At 33.3% G+C, this 19,836-nt stretch overlaps 1 protein-coding gene across 1 annotated transcript; it reads left to right on the top strand.

Moving 5' to 3' along the window:
* Nucleotides 1–4,136: 4,136 nt before the first annotated feature.
* Nucleotides 4,137–6,421, top strand: LOC126738811 (uncharacterized). The gene is made up of 2 exons (XM_050444253.1): nucleotides 4,137–4,505; nucleotides 4,599–6,421. Exons 1-2 carry the CDS (start codon nucleotides 4,494–4,496, stop codon nucleotides 5,598–5,600), a joined length of 1,014 nt encoding a protein of 337 aa, XP_050300210.1. The 5' UTR covers nucleotides 4,137–4,493; the 3' UTR covers nucleotides 5,601–6,421.
* Nucleotides 6,422–19,836: the final 13,415 nt, after the last annotated feature.

Genomic DNA, 19,836 nt, shown 5'->3' with positions numbered 1-19,836 from the left:
TTTTCAAAAAAGAAAAGTAAATATTATGTCTGGCAACTTAGCAGAATATCGGGGATTCTAGGCATATACCAACGAGGCGTACACCCAACGGGCTTTATACTTATGGGCTTTTTCACGTCATGAAAGGAAATAATCAACGTATGTTTTACATGTCGAATCTCGGATACGTAGTATTCCGCAGACATTTTTACGGCGTTAAAGGCATCACGTCAGTTAATAATTATGATCTAAGGTGTATACGCGGCTTTAATATGTCACATGACGGCGTTCAATATATTGTCAAACTCTCAAGGAAATAACATTTTGGCAGCCACTGATTTTTCAATTTGATTCATATTACGTGGTGACCTTTGAACCCGCACGATAAGAGCGAAAGCGACTTTAATACGAGGATATATACAATATTCTAAATACTTAAAAATAAATTATAATACTAAAAATATAAAATATTATTATATTTTAAGTATTGAGAGTGTTGTATATATATACTTGTATTGTCTAATGTCAAAATTTTGTTATAATAAATGTTCAAAATGCATATCACCAGAATTTATAGTTTCTAACAAATGTGTTAAGGTTAACTTTAGCGCAATAGGTATTTACGCAGTCAATTAATTATTTTTTATTGGAATATTATAAATCTTTTCATTTTAGTAATTCGAGAGATCTTGGTGGCAAAAAAACCGGCCACCTCACCCGATCTAAGAATTTTAAAATAGATTATTTAGATGATACCTTATATCAATCAGACCCAAAATGGGCTGGAGAACTATCATACTAGAAATAAATTTTTCGTTACTTTCCATGATGCTCTAGTAGAAAACCAGGCAAAAGATTTCGTAGAGTTCAATTAAATAGCCCCTGTCTAATGGAATGTAAATTTTTGAATGATCTAAATGTCCTAGACGTAGTTCTTAAATAAACATGTGTTTTAAGAATTCCAATTGAGAAGGGCCTTATCAGTCAACAAAATTCAAGAAAACCAAGAAAGCAACTCTAGATACTTGGTCCACCTAAGTAATCTCTGTACCTGTTGGATTTGATACAAATATAATTTTTTTTGTGATACACGTGTTAATGATAGTCTTCATTTAGGACCTATTCGTCTAATGCTTGTATTTTCATGCGCAATTTTTAAAACGTTTTCTTCGGAAGGCTCTTCATTTCGAGTTCTCTTAACGTGAATATGAGTAAAGGCAAACCGACCGTTTTCTCTGGAATAATTAAAAAAATACCAACGTTAGGAGAGATGAAACGTTATCCGTAACTGTCTTAGGCTGGCAGTGCAACGTTCTTTGAACTAAGGTAACACAAGTCATCTAAAGAAATATTGGGAAAATTTTTTTTTTTGCATCCAGGGAAATTAAATTGGAATAATTATTTAGGGTAAGATTTTTAAGGGAATTAGCAAAATCGATGAAATTTTTTACGGAATACGGATTCTGGAAATTCATGTTTCCTTGAAGGAAAATTGTAAGGTATGGTATCAAAAAAAGACAATCCTAATCGGTGTGTTTTTCTAGTGAAAAATACGACGGCTAAACACGTGTCAACTTGTTGAATATAATTTAGATGTGAGACGTTTGACTAAAACTTTTGCTTTTTTATATTTAAATGAAGTCTCTTTGAGAATTATAGATGTTTTTTTTATATTTCAAAATGCTAGTTAAGCGAAATTAGTCCATTTCTACAAAAAAAACCTTATTTCATGGAAGAAGTTAATGCCAAAAATCTGTTTTTTTGAACAATGTGTACCTATTTTGGCCTAACTCCAAGAGCTGTAAATATCAAAATGAAAACCATTTGGAATTTTCCAACTATAAAAGTACAGGAATAAGCTAGGATCATTTGGATCAAGGAGGAAATTAAACAACATTACAAGACTTCAAATTCAGTCAATTTAAGATTATGATATCTACTTTTTACTTTAACTACGTCTCAATTCTTTGCTCCGTTATACAACCTGTTCTTCTAGTTGAGAAGAATAAACGAATCAAATTTAATCAAAATAACAAAATCATTAAATATATTAATTTATTGCTTTCATATTTTCCTTAAAGCCGAATTCCATTCTATGCCAAAGTAATAACGAAACGCTATATATTTTATAGGGCTGGCGTCGCGGTTTCTAGCAGTATAGGGGGGGAAATCATCGGGGACAATAAAGGCGAACATCTTAAAGTGTCACTTCGGCTTCCGAGAAAACAAAATATAAATTAGTCGCCATAAAAAACAGACACATTGAAATATGAAGTCTCGGATTTGGTTTGCGACCTTAGATGCCCGTCTAATTTAATTAAGTTTCTGCATTATTTCAGTTTTATTATATTTCTAAGGTTCCCCATAAAACAATATAATTTAGGTTATTTCATTGTCTCATGGTAGTTTAAATTTTCTAGAAGTTGTACACTTGTTTGCTTTGACTGTTAATATTCCCTTAAAAATATTGGTCTTCATCGTCAAAAACAATGTAGAAACTTTGTTTATCATGGAAATAGTTAAACGACAATAATAAATCCAAGTCAGGTGAAAATTTGAAATAATTATTTTAGAATGATTTTTACAATAATTACACTGAAAAAATATAGTGTTTTCTTCATTAATAAGACATTTCCATTTCCAAACTTCTCTCTCTCTCTCTCCAAATCCGGTCCGATCCAAATAAACACATAAATCTCGAGAAAACCAACAATCTAGCATTAAATCGCCATCAATCCGGCAGGCGGACGACACTCCAATTCTAATCGGAATCAGAAATCAAATTTAGAACAATTAGAATACTAGAGCCGTAGTAGTAAGGTCGTGGTCAAGCTGGACCCTGATACATAAATTAAGTATTTCTTATAAGGGCCTTAGCACTGGCGACAAAGAGGGGGAGGGGGCATAGTGCCAGATAGCGAATATTAATTTCAACGTTCTTGCTTATGCGTTCTAGTTCGGGCCACACCCACTATCCTTTAGTTCGTGTATGCCATAATTTAAGCATTATTCTATTTTGGGTTAATTTATTGTGAGGTTATCTTTGCAGGAGATTAAATAAAGTACATTTATAGGGAAATTAGTTATGTATCTACTATGAGTTAGCATGTCATTACACTTATAGTTAAGTTTTAAGTTTAGACAAATGCATTTCGAGTAAAATATATTCTAATTTTACAAACAATTTTGTTCCTAGCGTTGTTAGTCCTCATCGTGTCCATGATTACATTTATTTACAGAGTATTCATAGCACATATAAAAGCATTTTCAAATTAGTATGTTTCAAATTCAAACAAACAAAGATTTTGTGTAGAGAGCAACATTAAAAAAGAAGAAGATTCCTGGAAGGAAGTTACAACACGCCAAACGAAGGAATCTGCAACCAGTTCATTTGCATTAGTGATATTTTATGTTTAATTAAAGCTTATGGGAATTTAAAAGTTTAAATAGTTCATTGCATAACTTATTTTTAACTGTCTCCCAGCTGCGAGGTGTGTCCACCAACAACAACTTAGATGGATCGACGAGGCTTCCAAGCTAAACAATGGAAAGTTGGTGGCAAATTATAAGAAAACCGTTTGTTTAAAAGCTTTTTAGGCCAGACCCTATCGGATGCCTTAGAAATATGCAGAGTTATTGTATGGCATTCTCCAAATTTCTCGATAGCCTTGGTCCAAACATGTGTTACATATGCCAATAGATCGCCAGAAGACCTGTGTTTTCGAAAAACATACTGATGGTCCTGTAATAATTTTTGTGGACGAACATTTCAAAATTTGCTTGTTGACAAGTTTTTCCATTATCTTGGCGATTGCCGGGACTAAAGCAATCAGACGATAATTTATGGGCGCCATCTTTTTTCTTTTTTGTGCGTAAGTTTACAGTTACCAGGATGTCAGCATGACCGCATATGTTTTTTAATACTATTAGCGGTATTTTATCAGGGCCGGTGGCCTTATTAGTTTTATAAGCCATTCAGAACCTTTTCAAGATCTCTGTGATGGAAGATTATATCTGGTGTCGAAAAAGTCAAGCGTGTTTTGCCATTTCGGGGAATGTTTTTCATCTGAATCAATCCTGAAAAGCTTTTCAAGGTGTTCGGAATACAAGCCTGCATACCTGTCAAAACCTCTGAAAGATATAATATATCGAGCGACTTCGGTACAGTAAACACGTAAAATGTTGTGCTCCGTAAAACACAAAAATTTTAGTGGTCAAACTAAACTTAAGTATTTTTGATTGGTGTTACTGGATATTGAATGAAGTGTTTTAAGAGAAGTGACGGATTAGTTGTTCATTGAAGGCATACCGTAGCTAAAAACATAAAAAGCTTTATAATAAACAATAATTTATCTGGTGTTGCTGGACTAAGTCACTGAATTCCGCAGGAAAAAAACTGCGATTCTAACGTGGCCAGATACATACGTTGTCGAGGCTGTGCAGGAAACAGAATTGTACTATGATTTGTACAATTAGCGAATTTGGTTATTTGAGATATTACAAATAGCAGTAAGATGGAGTGCACTGTTTGCCTAGAGGTGGGCGGAAGAAGGAACCCCCTTTTTTCATGTGATATATGCAAGAAAAAATACTGTAAACAATGCAGTCATCTATCACAGGCTGAAACTTCGATTCTAGAATTAAAAGAACATCGAATATTGAGATTTTATTGTGAAAAATGTCTACAATTCGAGACGCACACTCTACTTCAAAACTCAATAGAAGACAAAATAAAAATTATTGAATCCAAAGATGAAATAATAACGTTACTTAAACAAAAACTAACGGAGTCCGAATCATCACGTATACCAATAACAACATCATCATATAGTCAAATAGCACAAACTGAAATAAAAAAATCACCAAAAATAAACATAAATCTTCCCGGAATCATTATTAAACCAAAGCAAAAACAAACTGCCGAAAAAACTGAAAAGGATATAAAGGAAGCTATAGTTCCAAAAGATCTTCGAATTGCCGTAAAAAATACTAAAAAAATAAAAGATAGTAGTATTCTTATTCAATGCTGCAATAAGGAACATGTTGACATTCTAAAAAAAGAAGCAGAATCCAAATTAAAGAACTATGAAGTACAAGTAACAAAATTAAGGCTACCGAGGTTCAAAATAATAGGATGTACCACCAATCTTAGCGAAAAGGAGATAGAGAACTCTATAAGAAAGCAAAACAATTTTATCACCGAGCAAAATAAACTTAAAATAACATATAATAAAAAAGCTAGAAATGACAAAGGTAAATCCATAGTTTTTGGTGAATGTGACCCCATTTTATTTAGTAAACTGATATATGAAAAGAAAATTTTCTTTGGTTGGCAAAGGTATCCAGTATACGAGGATTTGAGTATACAGCGATGTTTTAAGTGTCAACAATTTTACCACAAAATTGAAAATTGTCCTAATGAAGCTGTATGTGAATTTTGCTCCAACAAACATGATGTATCTGAATGTCCGAAATTACAAAAAAAATGCGTCAACTGCATTTCAGCAAACATGAAATACAAAAGTAATTACAACACAGTTCATGAAGCAAACAACCCAGAATGTCCATCTTATCAGTACCAGTTGAATCTTCTGCGAACGAAAATAGATTATCATGGGTAATCTTAATGGTATGTGAACAACCTGAAATAGTACTATTACAAAACCTAGAAGTTCTGGATAATGTATTGCATCAGGAGACTGTCGACAGTGAATCAATTACAAGTAAAATTAATCTCAATAATATTTTTTTTAATATTTTACATTTTAATATTAGATCTATACATAAGAATTTTAATGAACTAGTAGCATACTTGCAAGCTTATGAGTTAAATTTTAGCGATATAATTGTTTTGGGAGAATCTTTTGAAAGTTATGACAATCAATATAATATTGACGGCTATAAGATGTTTTATAATGGAGCAAAATATAATAGAAATGATGGTGTTGTCATTTTTGTAAAATCCGATATAACTTTTGATATTAATCACGTTTTACTTAAAAATTCAAATGTTACACTGAGTCAGATCAATCTAAAAAAAGATGCCACTACTATCAGCGTGATTTGCACTTACAGAACCCCTAATACAGATAAACGCCTTTTTTTGAATGACCTTGGAATTTATTTACAAGAATGTAAAAAAAGTGAATTTAATATTTTTTTGGGTGATATTAACATAAATATTTTAAACAAGGATGATGACTGCGTAAACTCATATCTTTCCCTTTTAAATCACTTCGGCTTTTTATCATGTGTAAACTCTCCGACAAGAATTACCCCAGAAACAAGTACATGTCTTGATCACATTTTCTTTAACAAAAAAAATAATAATACGATGCAGGTCAACTCATATTTACTACATGCTGATGTGACAGATCACTATCCCGTTATGTTAAACATATCTAAAAAAAATTTTAATTGCAAAAAAAATAAACATATAATTAAAAAAATAAATAGACTAAATGAACAAATTTTCTATAATCTTTTACAAGAAGAAAGCTGGAACACTGTCCTATCTGAAACGGATTCAGCCAGAGCAACAGATAGTTTTTTATAAAATTTTAGTAACCTATCGCGACCAGGCCAGTTACACAAAGACGATTCACATAAAAGAATATGAAAAACGTAAACCTTGGATAACCAGTATAAAGAAAAGAGACAAAATGAAAAAACTACTTTTGCAAACTTTTAATGAAAATGATAATCTGATTTACAAAAATTATAGAAATAACCTAAATAAACTAATAAATAAAACTAAACACACATATTATAAAACGGAAATTGAAAATGCTGGCAGTAATCTTAAAAGAGTTTACAAATTAATAACAGAAGCGACTAATGGTCAGTCAAAAATTAAAAAAAACATACTTCCCATTGTAAATAATAAAACTAACATCCCCTTTACGAATATCAAGAGTTTGGCCGATTATTGTAACAATTACTTTACTAACATTGGACTGGAAATGTATAACAAAATTAAAACTAGCCAGAATGAAATAGATGTAAATACAGCCTTGTTGAATTCATTTTATTTAAGTCCAGTTGATAATAATGATATAATTAAACAGATTAACAATCTTAAGAACAATAGCTCTCCAGGGATAGATAACTTTACCTCTTCTTTAATAAAAAAGACACATTTATTTTTAGTTCGCCCCCTCGCCCATATTATTAATTTAATATTCACTACGGGAAAAGTCCCTGAACAATTTAAAATATCAATTGTGTCACCTATTTTTAAATCCGGAGAAAAAAGTAATATAAATAATTATCGACCAATCAGTGTAATAAATAATTTTGCTAAAGTTTTTGAGAAGTGCCTGAAAGATAGGTTAATGACATTTTTGCAAAGTAAAAACTTAATATCGAAACGACAATACGGTTTTCTTAGTGGGTCAAGTACAACAGATGCCCTATATCAACTTACTAAACAAATAACAGATAAACTGGAAAAGAACAAGAAATGTATTACAGTATTCCTGGATTTGGCAAAGGCCTTTGATACTGTGCCCTATGATCTTCTCTTGGATGTTTTATCTTCAAATGGAGTTAGGGGCCCAGTATTGGAGGTTTTTCAAAGTTATTTAACTGGAAGGCAGCAATATTTAAAAATTGAGGATACATTAAGTGAACCATTAGAAATAAAAATAGGAATACCTCAGGGAACCGTGTTAGGACCTTTACTGTTCATTACATATATTAACTCACTAACAGAATTAAAAATTAAAGATGGTGCTGTTATATCATACGCAGATGATACGGCAATAATTTTCTCTGGAACAACATGGGAAAATGTGAAAGACAGTGCAATAATCGGAATACGTAAGATAAAAAACTGGCTAGACACTTTTAAATTATCACTTAACATATCAAAAACTCACTATATTGCATTTTCATTAACTGAAGCAAACCGCCCATCATTTAATTCTCTTGATATAGAAAACAATACACAACAGGATAATATTATTAAAGAAGTTTACTTCACTAAATATTTGGGTGTTACTATTGATAAGCATCTAAAATGGAATCACCACATTTTAAATCTAACCAAAAATATTCGAAAACTCTTACACAAATTTTACATTCTAAAACAAATCTTAAGCCGGAAATTGTTGGTTGCAGTTTATAGGGCATTGGTTGAGTCATTGATTAGATACGGTATTGTTGCATGGGGTGGACTGTACCAAACTTCTTTGAAACCCTTAAATGTGGTACAAAATTATATTTTAAAAATCATGTTTGGGAAAAATAAACTATATTCAACCAATTTATTGTACTCATGTGATATATTTGATGTCCGATCACTTTATATTTTGGAAGTTTGTTGCTTTGTTCATAAAAATCCTGAACTGAATATTGCTGTAACACATACCTTTAATACTCGCAATAAGATGAATGAACACTTAAAAACTCCCAAAAGTAATACAAATTTAAATAAGCGTTTTATAAATTATTTTGCACCAAAAATATTTAATTTAGTTCCAAAAGATATAAGAAAAATAGCGAATAAAAAAAAATTTAAGAAATCTTGCAGACATTATATTTATACAAATAATAAAAAAGTTAAAGAACTATTTAACAGCAGTTAAAATTATAAATTGGAATTTATATAGGTTAGGTTTAAGTAACCGAATATGTAGTTTAGGTCTTAAGTTTAGGTCTTAAGTGAATATAAATTAGCATCAGATGGATTTATTGATATTTTGTAATATAAAAAATCTTGTTAACAGGCTCATTCAGGTTTTAAGTTACCTAGGTGCCTATGAGTATGTTCCTACATTCCTACATTCATGTAATTTATATTATTATGTATTGATGTATGAATAAATTAAACAAATTAATTAAACAAATATTATCCAATATTAACACAGAAACTCCTCGGTATCAAGAACATCCGCAACCTTCTTCACTTAATCTGTGCGTTTCACAACTAGATAATATCCCTTGGCGGCTTTAGTGAAAATGAGATCATGATGGTCGCTTTTAGCTTTTAAAGGTATTATTTATTAAAAGTATTATTCTCGTCTTATTATATCCAACTAGCACAGTTACGACATAATGTAAGTACACAGTACGTACCACAAAAGACGTGTTACGTACTATGAACTGTATATAGGACGTCCACTTTCTGCAGGATTTTACGTCATATGTACGTACTTTTAGGACATTTTAGGACGTATCTAGGATGTTTACACGATTTTTTTGATTTTGAAAAATAATAAGTCATTTATAAACACTAAATATATATTGATTGTATAAAAATATAAAACAAAACATGTATATGTCTAAAAAACCAAACAAATAATAACCGTTTAAGAAAATACAAAAAAAAATATCATTTGTTCTTTGCAACTATTGTGAAATACAGTTTTCATTTTTGTTTGTGCTTCCAATTCCAATGCTTGTAGTGCTACACTCACCTTAAAATTATATCTTAAAATAAGCAAGTTATCAATTAAATAATTCATTATTACTAAAATGAATAACTATGCTCTTACCATGAATTGGCCTAGACCGTAGTAGATCCTTCCAATCACTGTGAGTCAACAGTAAAACTACCAGTTTTACTGTTCACTACCGATCAGCTACCGATTTTGCATTGGTGTCATCCGCGAAGGACGTATTTTAGCCTCCATTAAAGATTAATCTAATGGTTGACTTTGAAAAATAATTGAACCCACGACAATGAACCACATTGATTTACTTTGAATTCGTATAGCTCGCACTAACTTTATACTGAATTTTCTTGTCCACATATTTTTTAAATAACTTAAAAACTTACCTCTTATCCTATAGTCTTTTAATATTCCAGTTAATTTGGAATGAGAGATAGTATCAAACGCTTCAAGGTAGCAGGCACTGTGCAGTTTGGTCTTAAGGATTGCCTTTAAATGCAGATGCCCCACACATACGGACTGAAATTTTACGTCATTTCATTTCGGCAACTATGGCATCTACCGACGATGATGCTCTGGCGTTAATTGGTTGGCTTATGGTGAAAAAGTGGGCCAAAACTCGTGAAAAAAAGCACAATCAAAGTGTCTGAGCAAAAGGATGGCTAATGAAGAGAAACAAATACTACCATATAAATCTCCTTTCCGAGTGAAAGGTTTGTCCTAAAGATTGGCACAATTATTTGAGAATGGACGAGCAAAGCTATTTAAATTTATTATCGTTGGTTACCCTTTTGATTAAAAAAAAGATACAGTAAGGCGGCGAGCCATTTCCCCCCATGAAAGGCTTACAGCGACCTTGAGGTTTTTGGCTACTGGCAGAACGTACGAAGACCTCAAGTATTCAACAATAATTTCTCCTCAGGCACTTGGTTACATAATACCAGAAACGTGCAGAGCTATATATCAAGCTCTCCACAGGGATTTCTTAAAGGTAAGAAAGAACAATATATTACATATTATGAAGCTTTAATTTGTCAACATTAAACTTATTTAATAGCTATGTTTTTTTACAATCGTTTCAATTATTAATGTTCTCCGCAAAATTCGAGAAAAATGATCCTACGCTTTGATGGTCTTCTGATAAATTATTATTTATGCCTGATGGTTGACGCTGGTTATTTTGTACACGTCCTAGGTCGGGGCTGGGCGAACTCGAATAACTTAACGGACTTTCTTGACATACTGATAAGGGTTGCAGATTAGTGTCTGGACGATAGTAGCAGTCAAATTGACGTCGAATTGGCATATTTGTAGCCTCATCAACAAGTTTATGTGTCATAGTTAATTGACCCATTTCGGCTTGAAACAAAGTATCATTCACTATTTTTTCAGCTATGAGCATTTGCTGTTTTAGAAGCCCTCGTAATTTTATAGCAATGGCCGTTGCAATAATGTCAAACCGGTCTTCTTCAAGTCGTGGCCTTTTGAAGTGATCTTTTACCGATTGCAATACCTCATTTTCCAAAACTTGTTGTTGTGATGTTTGAACCCTTCCTTTCATTCGTAACTGAGAGCGAGGTGTCGGTGCAGAACTTCCTGCGACTGGTTCAGATGATGTTTCTTCATAATTAGCAGAAGTACTTTGGGTTTCACTGTTTTAGAATGATTCGTTTTGCGATAATTCGTCTAAATGTTCCTGAAACAATTAAATAAACACGTTTAACAATCGTACACTGTTTTTCGTCAGTTTAATGGAAACACGCATGCATATCTCCTCAATTATTGGGACCTTAAACAATTGCCGTTATTTTTGTCTCAAAAGGTGCCACCTCGCAACTATGGTTAACATAGTTGCGAGGTATGGTTAACATATTATAAAGATAATACTGTTCCATACATTATTATAGTTTGTTTTTATTGTTTCAGTTCCCTCAGACTGACGAAGAGTGGAAAAATATTGCAAATGATTTCGAAATAAAATGGAATTTTCCACACTGCGTTGGAGCTATGGATGGGAAACATATAACTATTATACCGCCTGCTGGCAGTTGCTCCGAATTCTATAACTACAAAGGAAGGCATAGCATGGTTCTACTCGCCATAGCTGACGCTAATTATCGATTCATATTGTGTGACTTTGGGACTAACGGTAGGATTTCAGATGGCGGTGTTTTGAAAAATACCAAATTTTTCGAAAAACTTTCCAATAATCGTCTTCCTATACCTCCAGCAGGTACAATTAGGAACTCAAATACAATTACGCTATATGTGTTTATAGCGGATGATGCTTTTCCTTTGAGAAAAGATATAATGAAATCTTTTAGGCAAGCTGACCTTATTTCACAGGCTCAGAGAATATATAAATATCGCTTGTCGCGAGCGAGACGCATTGTCGAAAATTTATTTGAAATTTTGGTTGCAAGATTCCGAATATTTCATACGGCAATCAATGTGAAACTGAAAAACATTGAAGATGTGGTAATGGCCTGCTGTGTCCTGCACAATTATTTAATGAAAACTCGACCCAGCTGTTATGCCCCTTCGGAATGTTTTGACAGCGAAAATGCACATGAAGGTACAACTACCTCAGGATATGAGGCAAATAATGTATATGTATATGGCTTAAGCCTAAACAATCCAGGAGACATGGCTCGTGCGGCAAAAAAAGTGAGAGAAGATTTTATGAACTATTTTGCTAATGAAGGCCAAGTACCGTGGCAACTGAATTTCATTTAAAACTCTATAGGCATGTGTTGTGTGTTATTTAGTTAGATGCAATTATTAATTGCATTGTGGTGTATAAAGTCGGGTGATGTACACAATATCGAAATACCTACTTACCTATGTATACTTACCTACTTACCTACCTAAGTATTCTATCGAAAGACATATGGATTTTTTTGATAGAATGTAGGTATATAAGTATTTCGATATTGTCACACCTTAAAGTCAGTAATTAACGTAGTATATGATTCTCAAAATATGACCCTGATTTAGGAGCCCTTTTTTTGAAAAACTTACCTGGGTGTTAATAACCAGAGAAACTATGTCGGTCGGTAGCGAGCTAAATAACAGTAATACTAATGCAGAAAAAGCTTACCTTTACATCCGAAAGTACCACAGCTTCGGCTTGTTTACGTCGTCACTTGACGCTCCTGACTTCAAAGAGTCTTTAAGTTTTTTTTCCTTTCTATAGGCACTTCCCAGGTTATTTATTTTTTCGATCACAGCATCTTTTGTAGCATTCGGCTCAATCTCTTTTAATTTCTCTGCCAATCTTGCATATCCCGCATTTTTTTTATTTCTGTCGTAGTATTCCTTGCACTTTGTTTGCCAAAGACAAGACTCGCTTTTATATATTTTAATAAAATCTTCTACAAATTGACGGCTCATAGTTTTGTAATCACACACGGTATTAATCTAGCAAAAACTAATCATATACTGATAAATTACCCTACGATACTACCACACATGCCGAGTTTGGCCTGTTCAGACAAGTCTGCGCAGTTATTCACAATGGTTTTTCGATCGGGATTTTGTGGACTGTACAGTCCGTCAACAGCCTCAAGGTTTTCACCACAAACGTTAAGGAAAAACTCAAGGCTTGAACTGCGCAGTCCAAACCTTGAGGAAAAACTGTATGTGTGTGGCTGCCTTTAGACAGATCTAGAGTAGGCAATTTATCCCCAATTGAATTAGGTTCAATTTTTTTGTTACAAGAAAATAGACAAGTTGTTAAAAGAAAACAAACAAGGAATAAACTGTAATCAAAAAGTACCAATCCACTTTTTTGTTAGTTGACTTCAGGTCAGTCGGATCTTCAACTCTCAGAGTGTTACTGATCTGTCAACTGATAATCATTGAGTCCGGGACTCCACATTGGTTACAGGGTCAGTATAGACCTTTCTGGCTACATACAGGGATGCGGCAGATAGTTAAAAAAAACGACTTAGTTTAATACATGTATTGGTTTTCTTTTTTAACGTATCACAATCCTATCTATATTGGCTTATTTGCCAGATTTAGCATGAACAGACAATATTTAAATATTATGTTACTTTTAAATGTTGGATTCATATGAACACCAAGGAATCGGACACTACTGGGATTTTCATTCACGAAGGGTTAACACCACTTGCTCAAATAAAAGAAGCAAAACTTTGTCAATTTTTTTGGCGGAGAAGGTTTATATTCGAATCTACAATTGAAGTTATATCATCAATAAAAAAAGAACCATATTATTATTTTTTGGTAAGGCTAAGGGCTAATCATTAATATAGATTAGAAATAATATAGAAGGAAGAATCCATCTCTGTAGTTATGATTGAAAAAGCGGTCACTTGATTCCGTCTCTGGGAAATTTTGTCAAAAGGGTATGCATATGCCACCAAAGCCGTGGTGGTTAGTTATAAGATATTATGTTTCATACATAATTTCCAAATGTATATTTTTGATTTAAATACATATTTCAATATTGTGCTGTAGAAAACAATGTTTTATTGTACACTGAAATCTTGCGTTCTTATTAAAATGCCCTTTATAATAGCTGCACTATAGAGCTGGACCTTGTCTTATTAGTATGTATTATTATCCAGCAATTTTGATAATAAGCATTTAACTGTCCTTAAAGAAATACCCAAGAAGCTTTACTAAATGGACTGATTCCTTCCTCAATCAATATTTTTCTGCTGTTTCTTATTTAATAGTAAATTTTAAAAAGAGCCCTTTAACTTTTTCGATACATGACTATTCTTCGATAAATTGCGTAAAAAAATCGAATCAGGTAATGTTTTCAAAATAAATTCTTTTGCCTGTGAGTTCGCGATGGTTTGATACGGTTTGACCTAAAACTGACATAATTTAAGAAATCAACAGAAAATCAAAAGGATATTTTGAGACTCAAATGATGTATATACATATAAAAAATTCACCTTTGTATTTGAACCACTTGTACCAAAGATGCTAGAGAACAAGAATTAGGAAACAGTGAGCGAATAAATATCAAAAGCCTAATATGCAAAGAACTGGCCAATTATAAATTAATCTAGATTACCATCTAAAGTCAAAATATTCTGAAGGTAATTCCAAAGAAACTATAGAAAAATTCTAAATGTATTTCTTATCATGTTAAACCAGTTTAGGAATTTTATAACGATTTCTTTCGGTACAATTTATTGGTAACAAAATTGCTGTAATTGTTTTACGCGAATACGCACTTTTACGCAACCGATACAACTGCTTTGGTTCTTCTTCTCTTCGGGAATCTTTCTGGTTGGTCCAAAAAGGCTAGATGGTCTTAGCTACTTGGGCTATTCAAACAATTACAGTATCCTCTACTATAGTGTAAACTACAGGTGAGGATTTTTTTATGACCCCTTTGCTCCAGTTTGTACCAGATTTGAAGAAGATTCACTTCGATCACTGTCTTACTTATTCTTGTTTCACGACGCCCCACGTAGAGTGAGGTTCGAAGTTCTCAGTTGACTGGGTGAAAGATGTCGCGGAAGTCCAATCGAATCAGATCGATCCGAAAGGTGAAAGGTCCAATCGATCAGAAAGGTGAATCTAAATTTCAGTCGTCGGCTAAACTCGTTTTATTCGATTTGATAGGTTTCTTAGTATATATTTGTTATTTTCCCTAACATTTGACAGATGGAAACGTCAGTTGTCTTTTTCCGTTGTTTTTTTATTTAAATATACATATGCCTATATAATTTCTTTAAAATAAAAAATTGTCGTTTAAAACCACTACTACCCATTGAAAAATAATAATTGAATTCATGGAAAATCACAAAAACTTGTGTTCATCCACTTTTGGTTTTAATATGGCAACATGGGTGCAATCAATAGGACCTATAACACCAGGAAAATTGGATCTCTCCATAAATGTTAATTTATCAATTTCTCTCATCTCTTATATTTGAAAAATTAATCGGCCAGCAAGGTGATTGTCAATAATTTCAGTAATTTCATGGATCCAACGACTTGCAGTAGTTTCGCTAATTCCAAATTTTTTAAAATCTTGTCCAATGCTTCTTTGGTAATAATCTGTGGCATAAAATCTTGACATACTAAAACTGCGTATTCACGACTAGGTCGCGATCGAATTCGAACATTCGAAGTCGTGATCGTATCGAGATCGAGTCGTGATTTTAGAATCCCAGCCCAGGGCTGGTTAAAGTTTGAACAACGTGTGACAAATGACAAATAAAATGTGTATGTCTCCAGCTGCATAGACGGCCAGTAGAATTTTGCTTAATTGTACGTTTAATTCATTCATAGTTTTTTATCAAATTGGTATACCTTTCAGTTAATAAGTTTTTCAGCTATTTAATATCGACAAGGTTATAGAAAGGCGAGGTAGGAGAAACCATCATTCATTTCTTTTTTCTCTTGACTCAAATTTGTTACTACAAGTTAATACATTGCACGTTCCGCATTTAAGACTAAGCGCCGCTCGAAGTTATTATAGACGGTTTTTAACAGGTTTATACTATGGTCCTACATTCAGCAAACATCAATTAAAGAGTATTTAAGGTATTAGTCGACAGCATTAAAGGATTCTAAAAGTTTATAAGATCCATCCATACAAAATACGTATAGCTCAATGCACACGATTTTAATACTTTCTTTGAATGGCATAATAAGTCATCATAACTATTGATAATAATATAATCCCATAATGAATCAACATTACTCAACACGACTCAGCTAGGAGGAGGAGGAGGAATGATAAGGAGTATATTTAAAGCAGTAAAAAATTGCTTATTTTGCCTTAGCAACCTTATCTGGCTTCTGCTCGTCACATTGGTATCGATCCATTGCGAGCTTTTTTTAAATAGAGGAAAGAAGACCAGTAGCCCAATTACGCTCATCTATTAAGAAAGGAGGAGATGATTTATAATGCTTCATGTTTACTAAAGCCCATCTGTCAACTTTTGATCTGTCACGCCATAATCATGTGACATTATAAATGTTAAACATGGCGTGTGATTTAAATCTAGCGTTCTTATTGAAATACCCTTTATTACAGGTCCTTAAGGATCACTACATTAGTATTTTCATAGGGTCTGCGGCTCCAAAGGATAGAAGGGTAGGCATACTTTCGAACACTACAATGAACCGAAGAATAATATTACTTTAGTAGGTAGCTAACGCATCCTAAGTACTTGAGATTTTTTTCTAAAATATTTCTTTTACTAGGCTGAACGATATAATCCTCAATCATCACGACATTGACTTGCGAGAAGCAAATCCTCGGACCCGCTTGGGGGGCTCTGAGGAAGGCCGTTACTGTTGCCAATATTAATTATCCTTAACATCCTTAAAAGACACGTCAACAATGACTCCGTAACAATGCTTTATTATAACTATATCGGCGTAATTAATGGCCTGCGAGTGTGGCGGTGACTCTGGCTTTTGTCTGTAATTATTACGGCGCCCTAATGAGTTTAAAGTAGCTGCTTGCGGCTTATCGGACTTATATAAGTCGACGAGCGAGAGAGAGAGTCTAAAAGGACCCCACTGCCGCTTAAAATTTTATACCCTTAGAACAATAGAGCTGATCTCATTATTAATCTAGGTAAATGTGATGGCTAGGATGGCACGTTAGTTTGCTAAATTTATAATGGTCTCTTGGTTATTTAAATACACATTTTAATATATAGTTAGATAGATATTTGAAGGTAAAAGAGCAAATAACAATGACATTTTATATTGAATATTAGAATATCAACTCTAGATTTCCGTGTGTACTTTCCGTTATTTAATTCAATTAATTTCAGTCAGCTAAACTTATAAATCTCTTATTTAATATTCTCTAAGTAAAGAATTTCACCCAATAAATCAAAAACCGTTCCCTTCCTAACTTAAAGATATGGGCAATAGTTACTAAACGGCTTGACGTCGATTTATATGGCCGTCCGAAGCAAATGTCCCCGCCAGTAGAAGGGGTCGCTTGACCACTTAGAAATGCACATGATATACATTACATTTATAAGAAATCAAATTTGTATCAACCCCCTTCGCTAAATCGAGTTAAACTGACCGTTCCCCGTTTCTAATACATTAGAGACGTTCAGGCGATAAGAAACAACGCGGCAGCTACTTGCTTATCGGAAGTTACCCCTTTTAAGTTTTTGTTGAATACCAGTGGCGTACATGAGTACACACCTATTAAATTAGTTTTTATTCAAAGGATTAACGCCATACAATAAATATTGATATGACACTATGATGATGGCTTATTCCAAGAAGTATCTGACAAGTTTTTTCAATAACGTAATAAATAATGACTTAATGATAAAGAGTAAAGACTGTTTTGGGATCCATTGGCTTGTATGCGTTAACCTCTCTCTTTCTCTTTAGTCAATGTCCGTTTTCGGACGTCATTACTCAATCATGTAAGCTGCACAATGTTCCTTCGCCATTATTCTCGATTATTACTTGTGAGATGTTTTATTTAATCTATGTTTCCCACCTTCCAGTGACCTTCCTTCTGATCTATCAACTTTCTCTTGGATCATAAGTTTCTCCATGCCGTCCCTCCCTATTAAATGAACAAAAAATTTAAGCATGCGTCGTTGGATTTTTGGTAATAATCTTTTCTTGTCGTGGATTTTAAGTCCTCTTAAAATTAATATATTGGTGCGGTAGGCTGTCCATGGTATTCTCAGCATTCTACGGTAGCATGTCATTTCAAACGCCTCAATTGAACTTCGGCACGATGCATTTATAGTCCAGGATTCCGATCTATACTCTGCAATATTAAACACTAGAGATTTTATTTTAGTTTTCTTATAAAAACGAGGGTCTTTCCAGATTTTGATCAGTCTCCCTAAAGCCTCCTTTGCTATCACAATTTTTCTTTTGAACTCCTGCTCTGAGCCACCTTTAATAACCACTCCTAAATAACTTCTTTTTTTATTTCTATATCTTGGATTAGCTGTAAAGATCTGACATCGTTCTTACCCGATCTTAGAGATCTCTCCTCTTCTTCCTATACGTAGGCCTTTGCCCACTTTAAATTTCTCTGAAAGTTCGTTTCGTATTCCTAGTTTGGCCTATGTTGTTATTAGGCGAGATGATCGGAAACTCCCATTTGTTTCAAAATGTACCACTGTAAGCAGTATTTTTCATCTCAGAGCTGGTAATTTTTATAATAAACTAGAATAAGTTCCAGTGCACTATGTGGATAGCCTTGCTGTAATCCAGAAAACATATCATAGCCAAATATACTTTGCATTCAAATAGAATTTCAACCATCGTCTGACATTTAAGATTTGGTCTCTATATTATTATTCTCTGGGGCCTTTTGTATGATGTGCAGTAGTATTTTGCTTGCCTGATTTATTAGGGCGATGGTTCTGTAGTTACTGCATTCATCTTTTGGGCCTTCTTTGTATAGTGGAATGTATACAGGTTTCGTTCATTCTTCTGGCAATTTTCACATTTCCTATTCTTTTTGACAGATCTGGTGCACCAAGATGATACCTTTGTGACCAGTACACAAAGTTTTAACATCTCCGCGTTGATAATATTTGAGTCAAGTGATTTTCTGTTTTTTGAGCGCTTTCTCGACTTCGTCCCTTAAAATTGATGGTTCATGCATTTGAAACTGGAGTTACTGGATTTTCCTGTAAGTTAATCTCCTCAGATGCCATAAGACTCTCATAGTATTGACATCATCTTGATATGATTACGGGTGTCGTAGTCAGTATGACCTTTATAGGAGATAGGTAGAGCCTTTTATAGGAAGATATTGGGGTTCGAAGGTTTTTAAGAGCATCTTCATCGTTAACTTAGGGAGTTACATACCTACATGTATGATGTTCTGTTGGTAGGTTTTGAGCAAAAGTGTACGCTATAAATAATTATACAAGTAAATGACTCACAATTCCCATACCCCTGGGTGGGAACGACTAGGTTAAAAAATACCAGACTACAGAACATATTTAACAGTACATCATGCTAAAATAATCAACACTGATCAATATTCCAAATAAAATGATTGCTACAAAAATGTAATCTAACTTTTAGGTGCGTTTTGGTTTTGTTGCGTTTCTTAGAGTTTTTACGTAAAATAAAGATCAATAATTTCTATATACTAAATAGCATATCTCTAACGTCTTCTTGTAACGATGTCAAACTCTTGATGGTACTATTGGATGACAGTCATGATAATTTGTTTTTTTTTTATTACAAATATACCGCATTTTTTTCGCTGAATTTAGTGGGCTCGACTCTGAACTTTATCAACTGCACAACACGCAGTTGTTGATTTTCACTCTTTTTGTAAGATCAATACAAACAACCATGGCTTCAAACCTAAATCCACGCGATTCCATAATGGACATATGCCCACGCACGATGCCACCGAGATCGGCATCGCGTATATTTATAATCGTAAAATGTATTATAATCAAATTTTTTGAAGCGCAAATTATTATGGGTGTGTTCACAA

Source organism: Anthonomus grandis, chromosome 7, assembly GCF_022605725.1.
Source record: "Anthonomus grandis grandis chromosome 7, icAntGran1.3, whole genome shotgun sequence".
NCBI classification, from domain to species: Eukaryota; Metazoa; Arthropoda; class Insecta; order Coleoptera; family Curculionidae; genus Anthonomus; species Anthonomus grandis.
The sequence above is the reverse complement of the archived record's forward strand: the minus strand, read 5'-3'. Positions and strand labels throughout refer to the sequence as shown.